Consider the following 15,936-nt stretch of genomic DNA (forward strand, 5'->3'; position numbering starts at 1 on the left):
GAATAAATAGATAATGAAAATATTCCCTTCAGAGTAAATCCTGCCCAGACAATGAGCTGCCTCAGTGGAGGTTTGTGCTGCTGTTTTTGTTGATGATGATGTTGATGTTTTGATCCCTGTTATCTTTTCAGGATGCTTCTACATTCCTGTGCTGGTTAAGAAGAAAGAGTAGACGATCGATGGAGGGACGACATCGAGAAAGGAGAGAGGAGGGAGAGGAGGAGACGATACATGAGCAGGAGAGAGAAAGAGGGGAACAGAGGGATGTCTCTCTTAAACTTAAATCGGGGACAAAGATGGAGGAGGAAGATGAGGGGAAGGAAACAGAATTGATGAAGGCTTCTCCCAGAGACGAAGCTCGAAGTCAGCTGATTAATGGACACACCCCAATCTCTGCCTCTTCCTCTCTCACCTCTTTTCCCTTCATCTCCTCCCCTCATCAAGGAAGGGAGGGCGAGGATGAAGAGGAGGTCAGAGTCGCCATCCTAACTGTTGAGGATGAGTCCTGTCCTTCAGAGCCCTTTGGCACCACCCAATTTGAACCAACCAAGGATGATAATGGACAGGCAGAGAGTGGAGGGGAGGGGAAGGAGGATGGAGAGATGGAAGGAGAGGAGGAGGCGGCAGAAGAAGAAAATGAGGAGGTGGAGGAGGCGGCAAATGCTGAGGAGAGAGAGGAGGAAGGGGAGCTGGCGTCACCTGAGGCTCATCTGCAACTCAAGGTAGGACCCACAGTGAGAAATCGAGTACTGAGTACTCTCACTAAGAACCTTTGTCTCCACCTTTTTTTTTTTTTATCTCAGTAAACTTGATCATTTTCAGGCTTCTGTTTGATTAAGCACTTGTGTGTCATGTGCGGTAGAAAGGTGATGTGCGGGATTTATTTTGACACACCTGCCCTACTATTAGCAAGATGACCCAAAAACTCAGATTCCCCCTTTGACAGGCTTGTCCAAAGTCCAGCTGGGTGGCCAATCATCACCCTAGGTCAGATTTTATATGACCTGTCGTTCCTAATTCAAAATGTATTGTGTATTGCTCGCCACCATAAATATAATTAGCCATCCATCCATCGATCAGCTTCTGCTTCTCCTTCGCGGGGGACGCTGGAGCCCATCCCAGCTGTCATAGGGCGAGAGGCGAGGTACGCCCTGGACAGGCTGCTAGTCTGTCGCAGGGCAACCATTCGCACTTACATTCACTCCCCCATTCACACCTATGGGCAATTTAGATTAATCAATTAACTATCCCCACTAACTGCATGTGTTTGGACTGTGGGAGGAAGCCGGCGAATCCAGGGAGAACCCACACCAACTCCACACAGAAAAGGGGCTGATGGTGGAATTGAACTCAGGACCTTCTTGCTGTGCGGCAACAGTGCTAACCACCAAGTGGACCGCTGAGTGATTTTCCAGTGGTGCTCTTAGTATGTTTGGCCCAATGAGAAGCACGTGGTGAGAGTGGAAAGGAAGAACTGACTTTTAACAGGAAGAAACCTCCAACAGAACCAGGATCAGGGAGAGGCAGTGAATAGTTAGGAGTCAGGGGTAAGGGAATACAAAGAAGAACTTAATCATGTATATTTTCAGTATTTGGATTAAAGGATCATTCTCATTATTTGAGACTGGAGGTTTGCCCATAAAGTGGCTCCTCTGTGGGTCAGTCTAATACTCACCACCTCAGTTTTAGATCTTCGGGGAAACAAAGAGCTGGAGAATTTAGAAACTCTGACAAATAATTGAAAAGCCTGACACGTGTAAAAAGAGACAGCAGATTTGGACTTTAAGGATTATTCATGAACACGTTGGGATAAAGAACGACACACAGATATTTTAACAGTCGTCCAGTATAAAATCTCATTCAGATATTTAAAGTGTTTTTGAAGATGCTTTGATGCCCCATCATATTCTGCTGCTGTAATTGGCTAATGGTCAGTGTTCATAAAGTTTGCATATATGGATAAACATCCCAATTTGCTTACGATTTGTACCTTGCAGCTTTTGTAAAATCCAATATGGTGAAATATCCTAAAATGTGAGAGGTGCTTTAATGAGCTCTGTCTGTTCTGTTACATCATGTGTAATTACACTGTGTTCACAGTAGGTCCACAGCAGTGGAGGATAGTCTCATTCAAACAGAATAAATCAGTAGGATCTTTATTTTCTCTTGAAGTCCATTTACTGATTAGTATATTTATACTTTTAAACTATAAAAGTGTTTCTTCTACTGCTGCCAATATATTTTTATACTTATGAGTAGGGATGGGTACCGGTATCCGGTGCCATGATGGCACCGGTTCTGACATAAACGGTAGTAACCAGACCGAAAAGCAGCGCACATTTCGGTGCTTTTTTTTCCTGAGATGTGATACACTTTAGATTCTAGCCAATCATTTTACGTTTCCGAGGATAGTAGGCGGGTCCAGGTACGTAGTTCTTTTAGAGCAGAGCTACAGATTAAAATGCCCAAGACGAAGCGGTCAAAGTCTGGCTGTTCTTCATAGCAAAATATGCAAACTCAGCAGCCTGCAACAAGTGCTTTAAGCTGATACTGTGATACTGTCAAAGGAGGTAACACCTCAAATCTGATGAAACACCTGGCGACGCATAGCGTTTTTTTTAAAAGCCGAAAAATGCTCCGTATTTGATAGCTTGCTGCGAGACCTCACACCGAGCGCATCTACTGCGGGTGTGGTGCCTGTTATCGGACCCGGAGTTAGCAACATCCCCCAAAAACCTGAAGAGGAGAGTCCTGGCCCCTAGCCCTGCCAGTGTAGCAGAAATGATGATGACGGCAGCAGCAGCCGTTCTTCTCTGCGTGAGTAGCTTAATGTTTACGTTGAGTAGGCTAACCACGTTATTACATTAATGCATGTAAGGTGAACTAGCAAACACTGTCGTAGTTACATGAGGCTGTCTTCTTGTTTGATGGCAGATACTCCCTTCACCCTGGCCAAAAAGGCTAAAATGACCAAAGAAAAAGTGGAAAACAGCTAAACATGAGAGGTTTTTGGACCAATTTTGTGTTCTCCATTCTTTAAGCACCGGTTTGAGCACCGTTTAAGCACCGGCACCGTTTCAAAAGTACCGGTTTGGCACCGGTATCGGATAAAACCTAAACGATACCCATCCCTACTTATGAGTTCCTGCTTCTTCTGCAATTATCCAGCAGGTGGCGCCAGTGCACACTTTATCTCCTCAGTGTGAATGAAATACACCTGACAGAGATGTGTAGTGAGTGAAACACCGATGCAGAGGTGTGTGTGTGTGTATACACAAAGAGTTTGAAATACCCTTTGTGTATAAATTTACACATATACACATTTTATTTACACTATGTAAATGAGAAGTAGAAAAACAGTTTCTGAAACTTTTCAGAGCGGTGTGAAGGTGGAGCTTTCGATTTACGGGGATTGTTTGCACATACTAGATTAAGTACATACTAAATCAAATCTCAGCATGATGCCATAATAATCTGTGAGCAGCATTATGGCATCATGCTGATATATGAGAATGTCAGAAGGAGTTTCTGTGTCTTTGTGGAGTCAGAGAGAGCAGATGAACTGTGGTGCTGCATGAAGAACAGGAAGAGAAAGTGTGGTGCCAGGGGCTGGGGTGAGGTGTGACAGATGAGATCAGACAGGAGTCTTTGTGGACTATGATGTTGGCAGATGACATTTCGAAGTGAGCCTAGAGGTCGAGGTAAACTCTGGATCGAAGGGTAAGGAGAGTGAGTAGAAGAAAGACAGAATACATGTGGGAACAACAGGGAAATGGCTGATGTCAACTATCCAGTAGCATTTGGTGCAAAAGAGAGGTGAAGAGGAGAGTGCAGGCATGGTGGAGGCAGGTTTCAGGGTGATTTGTGAGAGAAAGATCGCAGTGAGAGCGAAAGGGAAGGCTTACACGATGGTAGCGAGACTAGCTATGGTCTATGATTTGGATACGGTGGCACAACAAAAAGGCAATGGAACTTCCAAGTGTAAGACCTTAGAGAAGATGGATGCATGCAGGGAATTATGACACGCAGAGGGTTAGTGTGACAGAGGAGGATGCTGGGATAGGGTGAGGTGGGTTGCTTTGGCGACCCCTAAAGATAATGGTTGAAAGAAGCTTTGGATGCACAACCTTGGTGATGTTTTCCTGATGAGTTTAGGCTGAGTCAGAGTTGTAAATTATGATCATGTTTGCAATAGTGACGATACTGCAGATGGTAAAGCATCTCAGTCTGTGGCTTATATTTGTGATTTATAAAGTAGTAGAATATGAGTTTATTTTTAAAAATTGATCTCGATTGCCAAAATGTTCAAATCAAGAGTCCACAAACCAGCCTGTGACCTCACAGTAGCTTCAAGCACCTTTTATATGCCATCAGCCAAAAGCTTCAGGCTGATCAAGTTGACCTGTCCTGAGTCACATGTTTTAATCTCACATGTCATGAATTAGTTTTCGAATACAAAAATGAAAAAGCGTGCTGTCTAGCAGCCACAGTGAGAACATCAGATATCCCATCATGCTCGTAGCTGATAATGATGTCCTCAATCCCAAGGACTCAAACTAAATTAGTCATCACAAAGATAGGCACACAGCACGCACACACAGAGAGGGAGGTGTGGGTGGGAATGTGCAGCAGTCAACATTCCTCAGATTCTTCTCACAACTGCGGGATCATGGGATATGAAGTCTGGTCCCATGGGAACTGATGGCTTAACGCACACACAGACACATGCACTGTCATACTAGTGCAGAACCAGTACAGTGTATAGTTGTTAGTGTGATGATGGGACACCCGAAGATCAACTGATGGTTCGGTTCTGCATTTCTCTCTGCGGCCTCTAGGGGGCACATTTTGGTTTTTATTCAATTCAAAATACAAAAGCAGTTTCTTTTTTTTCTCTCCTTTTAAGTCAAGTTTGCTGATGGGCGATGCATGACTGTCTTTGTAAGGGTCCATTTGACTTCTTAAAAGATGCTGTAGGTTTGGTTGAATTTAAATTTGAGTCGAGGCTTTTAGGCGTGATGGTTAGTGGCCAAAGAGATGCTTTATATCAGTGAGGGTCCCCACAATGTACAAATCTTTGTGTTTGTAAGAGAGCAGACAGAAAAACTAGGGCACTGATCTGCAATCTAAGAGCATTTTTTTTCTAGACTACTACACTTATACAGGATTAAACACACACACACTTGTACTGGAATTATATTAATGCACTTTAATGCTCAGTGAAGAGGTTTTATCTTAGTTTTTAAACCGATTTAGTGTGACCTTGTTGACACACACTCGGTCTGTTTCTTATTCATTCAAAATGTCTGTGAAAGACACATGACAGACACACACTGACCTCACTAGGGTCAGATGACTGGCATGAGTGGAGGCACATTAGATCTGCAACGGCATGTCTGGTATGCGAACACACACTTTTCCTTTCCTTTGCTCGTACAGGGTCTGAAACGTGGTGTCTCTTGTGTGAGTTTCAGGAGGGATGAACCAAATCGTATTACTGTTAGTGGAGGCCGCGTTTTAATGTCTGGGCCAAAATGTAGGAAACATCCATTTTTCTGTCATGATGTAGACGTCACAGAACAAAATAGTTGTTGGTACAAGGAGAGACGTCTACCGAGCGCTTCGGATGCTTTTTATGCGGTCCCTCTGTTTTGTTAGTTTACCACCTCGCATGGAGGAGGGTTTTATGTTGCAACCTTGAGCCGACTGAATGATTCATCCTATCTGAGAATGCGTCATATTCGTACTTTCCAGTGAATAGTCTGTGTTGTCCATCACAAAGTGAGAAAGGAAGCCACTTCAAAGCACAGAACTGGCAGAGAGTCAGCTTTCTTCTGTCTATAAAAGATGGATGGGTGCTTCTTTTATACAATGCAGCTTATTGGTTTCAGACTAAAAATAAATAAATGAATAAATTTGGTTGCCAAAACATTGCTGTAGGGGGGTTTTAGCCAGAAATGAACACATATGGTCAAGAGGGTTAAATATCACTTTATCTACCAACAGGTTAGTTAGACAGCTGCTAATCAGTGCAGACTAAAAAATTATGTATTGTAAAAATAAAATAAAATTATTATTATTTATTTATTTTAGATCATTTCACTCCAGCAGGCACCAACATCACAAACGTGTCCAGTTCAGGCACTTGAAAGCAGGGGAAGCCTAGCTGACAGCTAGCAGCAGTGCTGGGACAGCTGCCAATCAAAGACGTCATGCCCATTATGTTAAACTAGTAACTTTTTAGCATGATGGCTAAAGCCCATTTTTACTAGACTGTAAACATCTTTATTTCTGCTGTAAAGGTGGACATTTTTAACACAGGACTCTATGAGAGTTGGCTTACTTTTGGAGTGGGCCTCAAGTGGACATTAGAGGTACTGCATTTTTGTATCTCCAGGTTTCATTTTTCAGACCTGGAGGATGCTACTCATGCCTTCCTAAGAAATGCACTCGGTATATTTTAATTTCACCAACATCAATGACATCATCTGGTCTAGTTCATCCAATACTGTGGATTTCTGTGGGGCAGGGATAGCTCAGTAGGTAGAGTGGTGGCCCCACGATCGGAAGGTCGGGGGTTCAATTCCCCTGAACAGCTACCCTGAGGTACCCCTGAGCAAGGTACCGTCCCCACACACTGCTCCCCGGGCGCCCAATGGCTGCCCACTGCTTCACTGACTGAATGGGTTAAATGCAGACAGGAATTTCCCCACGGGGATCAGTAAAGTACACTTTCTTTCTTCTTCTTTCTTTCTTCTACCACAGGTACACAAACCTACAAAACGGAACATTTAACATATAATTTGCTAGTTGGTCTTTCTGTTTGCCTTCCAAGTCTTTCTTCCTCATACACACCTTAACACACCCTCATACCCACGCTCTGTGTGTGTTTGTGTTTGTGTTTGTGTTTGTGTGTGTGTGTGTGCGCGCATGCGGTCACATTCCAGCCAGTCAGGTCCGGCCACGCCGAGTCGGCGCGTCATACACACACATTCCTCGAGCTGCAGCATTCCTGGACTCTTCTGCTTGTCAGCAGGACGGAGGCTTGAATCTGTGACCTTCCGGTTACAGTAAAGTCTCCCTGCGGCACGTTGACACAGCTACTGAAAAATGTAGTTCAGTTCTTTCATATTCGGTGTCTTGGAAGAGGGAAAAAAAAAAGATCCAGTTGGTTTCTTTTTCAGTTTTCGCTCAGCTTAACTTTTAATATAGAGCTGGTATCTTCTTTATTGAAACTCTGATGTCATGATGGTTTTTGTTTCTTGTAGCTTTTTCTTTACTGTAGTACGTAGTAGGGCTGGGCCATATCACACCATTCATGGTAATACCAGTATAATGTTGGGCAACAATAAGAAAATGAAATGTCGCAATAGAATACGGGTAAAACGCGCATGTGCAGTGCCTTTGTTTACATACGCACATGGTGGGAAAAGTGTGGCAGTGATGGAGAATAAGAAGCGCGAAAGCGGATCGTTGAATGAAACGAATGAACCAAAATTGGTTTGTAAAAATGCTGCAACTTCAGTGGTGTGGAACTGGTTTGGCTTTCGTCTATCAGATACACAACAAAGCACTATTTTTGGTAGAGCACGCTAGCGGGCCGTCATTATTACCGTGTTTTTCGGAAAATACGACACACTTAAAATCAATCCTTTGATTTTTCTGAAAATCGGCAGTGCCCCTTATAATCCAATGGGCCTTATGTATGAATTCTGGTTGTGTTTACTGACATTGAAATGATTTTATGTTGTACACGGCGCTCGAAAATCTGTCAAATGTTTTAGTACGACTTTGCTAAGCTACAAACCCGCACCGTTTGATGGATTGTCGGAGCATTACGGCTATCGTAGGCAGGAGCCTCGCGGAGTGATACGTACTGTGCTTCAACATAATATCACCGTATTGTGTGTGTATAACCTCTTTGTGGATGTTATACATGGTTATGCTGAGGATATGTCGGCCAATTTCCACTGGAAATGCCTTTTGGTTAAACTGTCAGCAAGGAATTTGCATTTGCACTGTTAAATTTTTATATAACTTTAATGCACTTAAAAAACAGCTGCTTGTTTAAGTGAAAATACTTTGATGGGTTTGTTTGTTTTTTTGCACTAATAAAGTTGTGGAGTTGTATTTTGTAAGTATTTTGTCTCGTGTCAATTATATCGTCAGTTATATCGTTATTGCACATTTTCAAATGTATATCGTAATAAATATTTTTGGCCATATCGCCTTGCTCTAGTACGTAGTGACAGAAATCATTATCAGAGAGAGAAAGAAAGTTCATCCAAAGTGCTAGGTTTGAAGCCAGACCTTTTATTGGCTATAAGTGTTTTTAAACCCCCTGATTTTTCAAGTTCTCTTGTGTAAACGAGGAGCAAACGTTCTTGTCAGTCAGACTGACACGTTCTCCTGTGAGCCTGTCAAAGCTGTCAGATGTGGGAATTTAGCAAGGATTTATGCAAATATGTTTGTACATCAGGGCCATTTTCTGCCAGTAGTTTCAATGCAGGAGCTGATTGTTTTGATGTAATCTTCCTTTTTAATTTTGCATACAGAGAAAATAAAAAACAAAATGTAATTCCTTTCTGTGTGGTTATGGCCTACCACCACAATTTAGAGCTGATATGGAGTCATAACAGGGTAAGAATTCACCAGCAGGTTTTTTAGGGAGATTAAACAATGGATCTAATTCGAATGAAATTGAACATACTAAAGTAACACTAACTCTACCTTTTTCCAGTGACTGTATATAAAAGATGGACATAGTGTGGTGCTGATCAAACTGTCAACTGGAGGGATGCTGCCCCCACCGGCCCTGAACAGGGGCTATTACAAGGCCATTCAGGGCATCCATTGGCTAATTTTCCAGACCAGGAAGCCACACCTATATTGTATGTAAGATATTTTTTAATGTGACTTTATGGACACATAACTCAACGTTGGACATGATTACTAGGGACTGTTTGGCAGTGGCTGTTGGAGGTTTCTGGCTGTGGCTGGATGAAATCGCTTGCAAAGAAGATGTTGCACTAAAAGCTAAAAAAAAAAATGACTGGTTGTCTGTAGTTTTTCACATTTGTCTGCAAGCGCATGCCAACATTTAGCCAAGCAGTAGTGTAAAAAAAAGTTCACCCCCACCTCCCACCCTACAGTGACAGATGGTTCCCATAAGTCAGAGGTGACTGACACATAGACCTGTGTGATTTGGCCTTTAGCAACTGCCATCAACCCTCCGCAACGCTCCCAACTAGTTGCGGAATACTTATTTTTCCCACACAACCAGTTTTTGCCCAAAGGTTGCAGACTAGTCTCCAGGCCTTGTGTCTTAGCCTATATTCACGTGATCTTACGTAGTCACTACGATTGACTGAAGCCATGTGGTTTAGGTGAATACTGACTTCAAAACCTTTTATAACAAGTGGTTGTACCCACACAGGAATAAACCTTCTAGTAAATCATGAGCAAATAAAACTTAAATAGTGATGGTAATGTGTTTTGTTTTGTTTTTTTGTCATTTAAGTGGATAAAAGGTGCCAATCTGTAATAACATGGCTGTAACCCGTTTGCCTAAATATAAAATGTGCAGTAAAAACTGTGAGGTATTCAAACGTGGTAGCTGAAGTATAAATCAACCTTCTCCTTTTTTCCTCTTTTTTTTTTTTTTTTAAACCACTCATGTCTTTCTCTAACTGCACCATTACTATGGCAACCCCACAGAACTGTATTCTTATTGGTGGGCCGGTGTTCCGTTGACCCTCATTCATGTGTGTGTGAGCGAGGGAGCACAGCGAGGAACAGGTGCTCTGCTGTCCTGTCTCCTCTCTCTCCCGTTCCCTGTGTTTTACAGTGTGTAAGGTGACACCTGAAGAATGCCACTAAAACCTCGAGGCTTGTGTCGTTCTCGCGCCCCCACCCCAGTCTGTTTTTCTTTCTGAGTGCCTGTCTTCACCCACACATCTAGTATTTCTTCTTATTCTTAGACACACCTACATGATGTTTCTGACTGATGTCATCGAGCTGCAGGCTTCAATCAGATGACTAAAAGAAGAGGGATTCGGTTTGACAGTCTTTCACTGAAGTCTGTGGGAGAGCTCTGCAGCGGTGGTGCTAGAGCAACAACCTACAGTGGGTGGGGAAAATTGCTTTGAGGCAAAGACTGCAAAGTTTCAAGCCTCTTTAAGAAAATATATATGAGCACTAACCATGCAGGGTTAACTCATCCACCATTTTTGATGTGCGACAGTTGTGGTCAAGTGAATAAGGGCGCAGTCACACAGACCTACAGACTGGTACCCCACCATACAGAAAAAGTAAAAGCTGTACCTTTTGAAACATTTTTGCTGTTTTGCCAAGTCCCTAATTTTAGGTTTGAGACAAATAAACAATGATTTTTAAATACTGCTTTCCCATCGGTTGTTGCTTAAGTTCCTGTAATGGTTAGCACCTGCCCACTTCGTGTTCCTAACCGCTATTACCCCTGTCGTCTCTACTAGTCACTGAATTTGATTGACAGGGGTTCTTCCTGTGCACACTCCCCTGTATAGTTGCACTCAGAGTAAACTTAATGCTCCTTCATGTTCAAAAGTTTCCAGCTCAGGTTCGTCTCCTCTGAGGTTCTCTTGGGTCGCCCAACTGGATGTAGACACTGGTTTAGGAGCACCAGAATCCAGTGCCTGCCAGTGCACTTGCTCTTTATCAAACTTTAACATAGTTTTTATTTTATTTTTTGTATTGCTGTGATAGTTGCCACATACCAAGCAGGTAGAATTAATCATTGTATTAAAGAAATATTGCAACTCTGCATATTCCTTAGATCTTAGGATTACCCTCTTTACATGCTAATGCTTGATCACACACAAGGCCAGCATATTAAAAGGGCTTTTTATTCTTCCTCTGAGTGTGTATCTTAATTCTTTCTTTCCTTTGTGCCTTTTTTCCTTCCATCCTCCCATCCTGATTGCTAGTGCTGTTGAATCTCTATTTCTCCCCTGGGAACGATTGCAGCTTAGAGACACACACACACACACACACACACACACAGAGGTACTCATTAAAATATACATGAGCACTAACTCCCTTACATTCCTCCAACACTGTCGGCATTCATTATAGATGAACACACACATGCGCGCGCACACACTCTCTGCACGGTGCAGTGGCATTGTTTACTTCCATTATAAGCCACTTGTTGTTTGCTGCATTGCACCTCTGTAATGTGTCCCACTGGAAATGACTTCTGTCTTCAGACCCGGCAGCTTGTTAGCTCGCTAAGCTCAATTTCTCCTCACGGTAGATGTTCCTAGTAATTGACTATTTTTACAGTAGCATTTTATTGTAGAAGTAATTTTTAATTGAGGGCTGACGAAGCTGTAATAACTTACTCAACCATTATCTTCAGTGGCTGCACAAGCTTGTTTTTGACTCTTAAAATATCTCTGCAAGTTGAAAGAAAACAACAGTTGCTAATGGCTTATGGTGAAGAACACGGGAGAGCGCTATTAAATTTAAGCTAGTAAATGTTTATTTGATAGCATAAGAAATATCTTTGTCTATTAAAATTGCTACAGTTCATGTAATTGGTTTGTATCTGTCTTTTAAGCATAGTCTATAAATTCTGAGGAGTTTCAGACGCTCAGTGTTAGCCTGCTTTATCCATTCTAAAACCAGTTCTGATGTAAATGCACTGGTTCTTTATATAGTGCTGTTCTACTCTACTGGAGCACCCGAAGCACTTCATACAACTCACCTCCTTTACCCACTCACACCCATTCATACATTTTTTTTCTATGCCTAAGTGCTTTCTAGCTAATACTGACACACATTCTTACTTTAATGAACCTTTCGTTTCTTCCCCAAAGATACTTTTGGCATGCAGACTGGAGCAGCCAGGGATCAAACCACCAACTTTCCAAATAATGGATGACTTGTTGTACTTCTTGAGATAGAGCCACCCCAGATGTGTGTATTGGGATCATTGCTGTGTTGGGACAAAGATCTGTGTTTAAGTTTGAATCTGAAGAGTTTGAAGGTAGTTCTCCCTCATATTTCCATCCACATTGTGCAATGTGCATTGCACTACCACCACCATGCTTGACAGTTGGTACACGGTCCTCCAAATATACCTATTGTCACTGTGGCCAAACAGCTAAATCTTTGTCTCATCTCAGCTGGTTGTTCCTGAACATGAAGGTGACAGTTTGGATATGTGTTTCTTCAAGACCTTGGGAAAGTGGTGACACATCCGAATAACTTGTGTGCAATTGTTTGAACTGATGATCTTGGAATGACCAGTTCTTAAGAAATGGCTCCATGACCGCTTCCTAGCTTGTTTAAATCTACAATTCTCCTTCTTAGATCTTCCTTCAAGTTTCCCATTTTTTTGGAATATTGCAGTCAATGCAGTGCTGTCAAATTTAATTTTATGCTAGCAAAGAGAAACTACCAGTTGTAGTCATTCATGATCACTGTTGAGCAGTAAATAGGCCTTGGTGTAGTCATGTTAAAACACTGAATAACGTTCAGCAGCACTTATTAAAACTGTGAGTGTATGTTTATATTTGATCCTGTAGGTATACTTTTGACGCTGTGTGGATTAGATCAAATCTGAAATACTTTTAAAAGTCATTAAAGATTTAAGATTTAATCCTTCCACCCTGGAAACATCACAGTTGAACAAAGCTGACTGATACTGGCAATACTAAGGTTTCTAATTTTATTAATTTTGCACTTTCCTATATCAGCCCAGAATTTTACACGTGCTGCATCTCTATCTGTAATGATCCAGTTGTAATTAATTTTATTTACACTGTGCTGGTTCACAACAGCACTCGTCTTGTTGCAAGGTGCTTTTTAATTGTAAAGGAAAGACTGCAATAATAGAGAGAGAAACCCAACAGTCAGACAATCTCAGTGTAAGCAGGACTTGTTGATGGGTGAGAGTAGGAGCTTCATTTTCACAGGAAGAAACCTCCAGCAGCTCAGGGATTGGCTGCAATCTGCTGCATGTGTTTGCGATAGAAACTGAATCATTTCTGGAAGATGCTCTGCATCATGCTGGAAACCAGCCTCTCTGGCGTTAGGTGTTAAAATACATTTAATCTCTCTGCAGCCTGGAGGGGTGAAGGATTTATAATATTTTTGCACATGCTTTATGGCCAGTGACCTCCTGACCTTTGAAGTGCTCACTGTTGGTTGTTTGCGCTGCATTATTGATGCTAAAATGAACTCTGAGCATGAGGGTCTTCTTCTACTTTAACACACAGTCATCTACGGAGAGAAAGAGATGAAACATCATCTGCTGAAAATCAATCTTTCACACATTCCTCTGATCCTCTCTCCCCCCCCCTCTCTCCTTATTGATTCCTCACACACTCGTAGGGTAATCCTGCTAACAGACATGTGCGTGCACGCGCGCACACACACGTACGTCCACATCTGCCTTTGCCTTTTTGAAGTGTGACTGTGTGTTTCTTTGAAGTGGTTTTCTCCGTGTCGGACTGTTTCTCACTGTCTGACAATCGTTAGCTCTGAGGATCGCAAACATAGAAAAAACGTGTTTGGTTTGACGATTTTTCTTTAGAAATAGAAGAATTGAAAAAAAAAAGTAAAAAAGAACAAGACAAATTCTTGTGCTTTATAAAATTTCTACCTTCATTTCAGCTGATATTTGTGCATTCAGTTCATTAAATATGGATAGCGGAGTCTCTGGAGAGTTGCCCTGCATTACTTTATATTCATGCTGGAAAAGAGAAATAAAATCCTGTTCCTCACATCACCAACACTGTCTCAACAAGATTAGGTACCGACTCTCTCTTTGTGCCTCACAGTATATGTTCTCACTGCTTTCTTACTGCTTTTAATGAAAGTACCTGACACTTACCCAATTTAAGGTTACAGAGGCTGGAGTGTGTAACTCTGCCATCACAGAGCAAAACATGGCCCGAGGACCAGAACGAATCCTGGGCCACAACATCCTAAAACGAACCAAAGCAACCTCTCGGGGGGGGGGTTAATAACAGTCAAACCTCACTGGTGTGAGTGACTCAGACTGACTTGGTTAGCTTAACCCTGTGAGGTCATAGTCACTGCTGATGACTCCAGCTATAGCTCCAAACCCTAGCTGCTTGGAGACCAGTGAAAATAATTTTTTGGAGTGTGTGTAAATAGTTTCTGTGGATTCTGACCTAGTTGGGTTAAGATCAGAAATTGTCACAGCAGCTAAAATCAAAATCAACCTTGCACAAAAAATAAATGTATTTGATTTGTATTGCCTCCTAAAGGTAAATTTAAAAAAAAGAGAGATAAGAAGAGAACGCAAAGAGCTCTAAATCAAAGCCTAACTATAATAAAATATTTCTTGTATCTAAACTTAAGGTAACAGAGTTGAAACAGATGTTGGACAAAGCGCTGGGGAAAAAGTTGGTAATCTGGGTTTACAGGCCTCGTGGGCAGTAGGACTATCAGAGAGATGAGCTGGTGCATAAAACACAATGAGAAATGAAAATCTGCTTTATTAGATTGCAAAGTCATTGAGTCAAAGGAAATAAACAGGCGCTTTTGTAAAAGATAGGAACTAATAGTGGGAAGTGAGGTTCCCCTAGTGTGTGTGAGAAGAGTGCTTTCTATCTAGACTGCCCATTGAAGTTGACGGTTTACTTTTCCAGTGTGCAGAGATGGTGAAGTAACTACAGAGTGACTCTGTAATTCTGACTTTGCTGGATTTGGAGTCTTTCTAATATTACAATGCATGCGTTTTTAAGAGAATACATCGTTTTCTTTTTAAAAATCAATCACTGTCAGCAGCAGTATGTTATGAAAACCTTACATTAACATCTCTACATGAAGTTTCTTCATTTTGCAACTTATTCATCACTACAGCTGGAGGACAAATGCTTATTATAAGGAAGATTTGTGAGGTTCAAATTCTGGAAGTCCTGTAAAACTTAAGCCATACAGAACTTAAACTTTGGCTGAGTTCCCCTTTGAGCTTTAAGCATTGCTGCAGTAAAGACCACTTCTAACCGTCTTCATGTCCACATCTATTTTACCACAGATATCAACGTATGTCCCAAACCAACCTGAAGAATGGCTTTATACTTTTAAATACACTACATTGTTAAAAATAATGGGCGACACCTCTGAATCTTTGTATTCAGGTGTTTTCACTCCCATTCACACAGGTGTGCCTGCCTTTACAAGCATGTATGAAAGGATAAGTTCCTGTAAAGAGCTTTGTCTTCAACACTACACATTCTCCAACCATTTGTACCCACCACATTAGTCACTTTGCACGGAAACCTGCCACCACAACTCTGTACCATTAATACCAGCGCTGAGGGCGTGGGTGTACACTGAAGTATTCTCCTGAACAACGCACATCAGCTATGGTGTGGAAGGCTCATATGGTTGTCTTTTACCAGGAGGCTTCAGTGGCAGCACAACTGTCTGACATGACACCGAAGTGCGGCTCGCACCAACATATGATGTCACTTTTGCTGTATCGCGCCCTTTGCAGACGCGAAAGGCAAACATAATTAAACTCTAGGTGGTGTTATTGCCTAGCACAAGAGTTTATTAACTACAGACCACATAAAGTTAAAGATTGGGTGTCAGATGAGGCGCATAGTGCGTAAAAGTTGCCAATGCTCTGCCGGCTGCAGAGCTCCAAACTTCCTCTGGTATTAACATCAGCAGAAAAACAGTATACCAGGAGCTTCATGGCATAAGTTCACATGGCTGAGCAGTACAATAATACACTGAGGGCAACTTCAGAGCTTAAGATTGCGGACTTTCTGACCAGGTAAGGGACACGCTCTGCCTCCTGACAAACAGCCAAACTGGCATCGCTTTAGATGAGATGCATGTCTGAGTACTTCGAACAAAACAAATTGTACAGGTTGCAGTTTCCTAGCCTAAATGTGCCACATAAGGTCAGAA

At 42.0% G+C, this 15,936-nt stretch overlaps 1 protein-coding gene across 1 annotated transcript in view; it reads left to right on the top strand.

Annotated features, from left to right (window-relative positions):
* Window positions 1-15,936, top strand: part of LOC102781423 (F-box/WD repeat-containing protein 7-like) — a 50,758-nt gene that overhangs the window by 6,370 nt on the left and 28,452 nt on the right. Inside the window, exon 2 of the mRNA XM_087833575.1 lies at window positions 132-722. Coding sequence (XP_087689701.1) covers window positions 180-722 — 543 coding nt within the window. The 5' untranslated portion in view covers window positions 132-179. The remainder of the gene's footprint in view (window positions 1-131; window positions 723-15,936) is intronic.

The sequence above is a fragment of the Neolamprologus brichardi genome, chromosome 3, assembly GCF_056152115.1.
Source record: "Neolamprologus brichardi isolate AB-2024 chromosome 3, ASM5615211v1, whole genome shotgun sequence".
NCBI lineage: Eukaryota > Metazoa > Chordata > Actinopteri > Cichliformes > Cichlidae > Neolamprologus > Neolamprologus brichardi.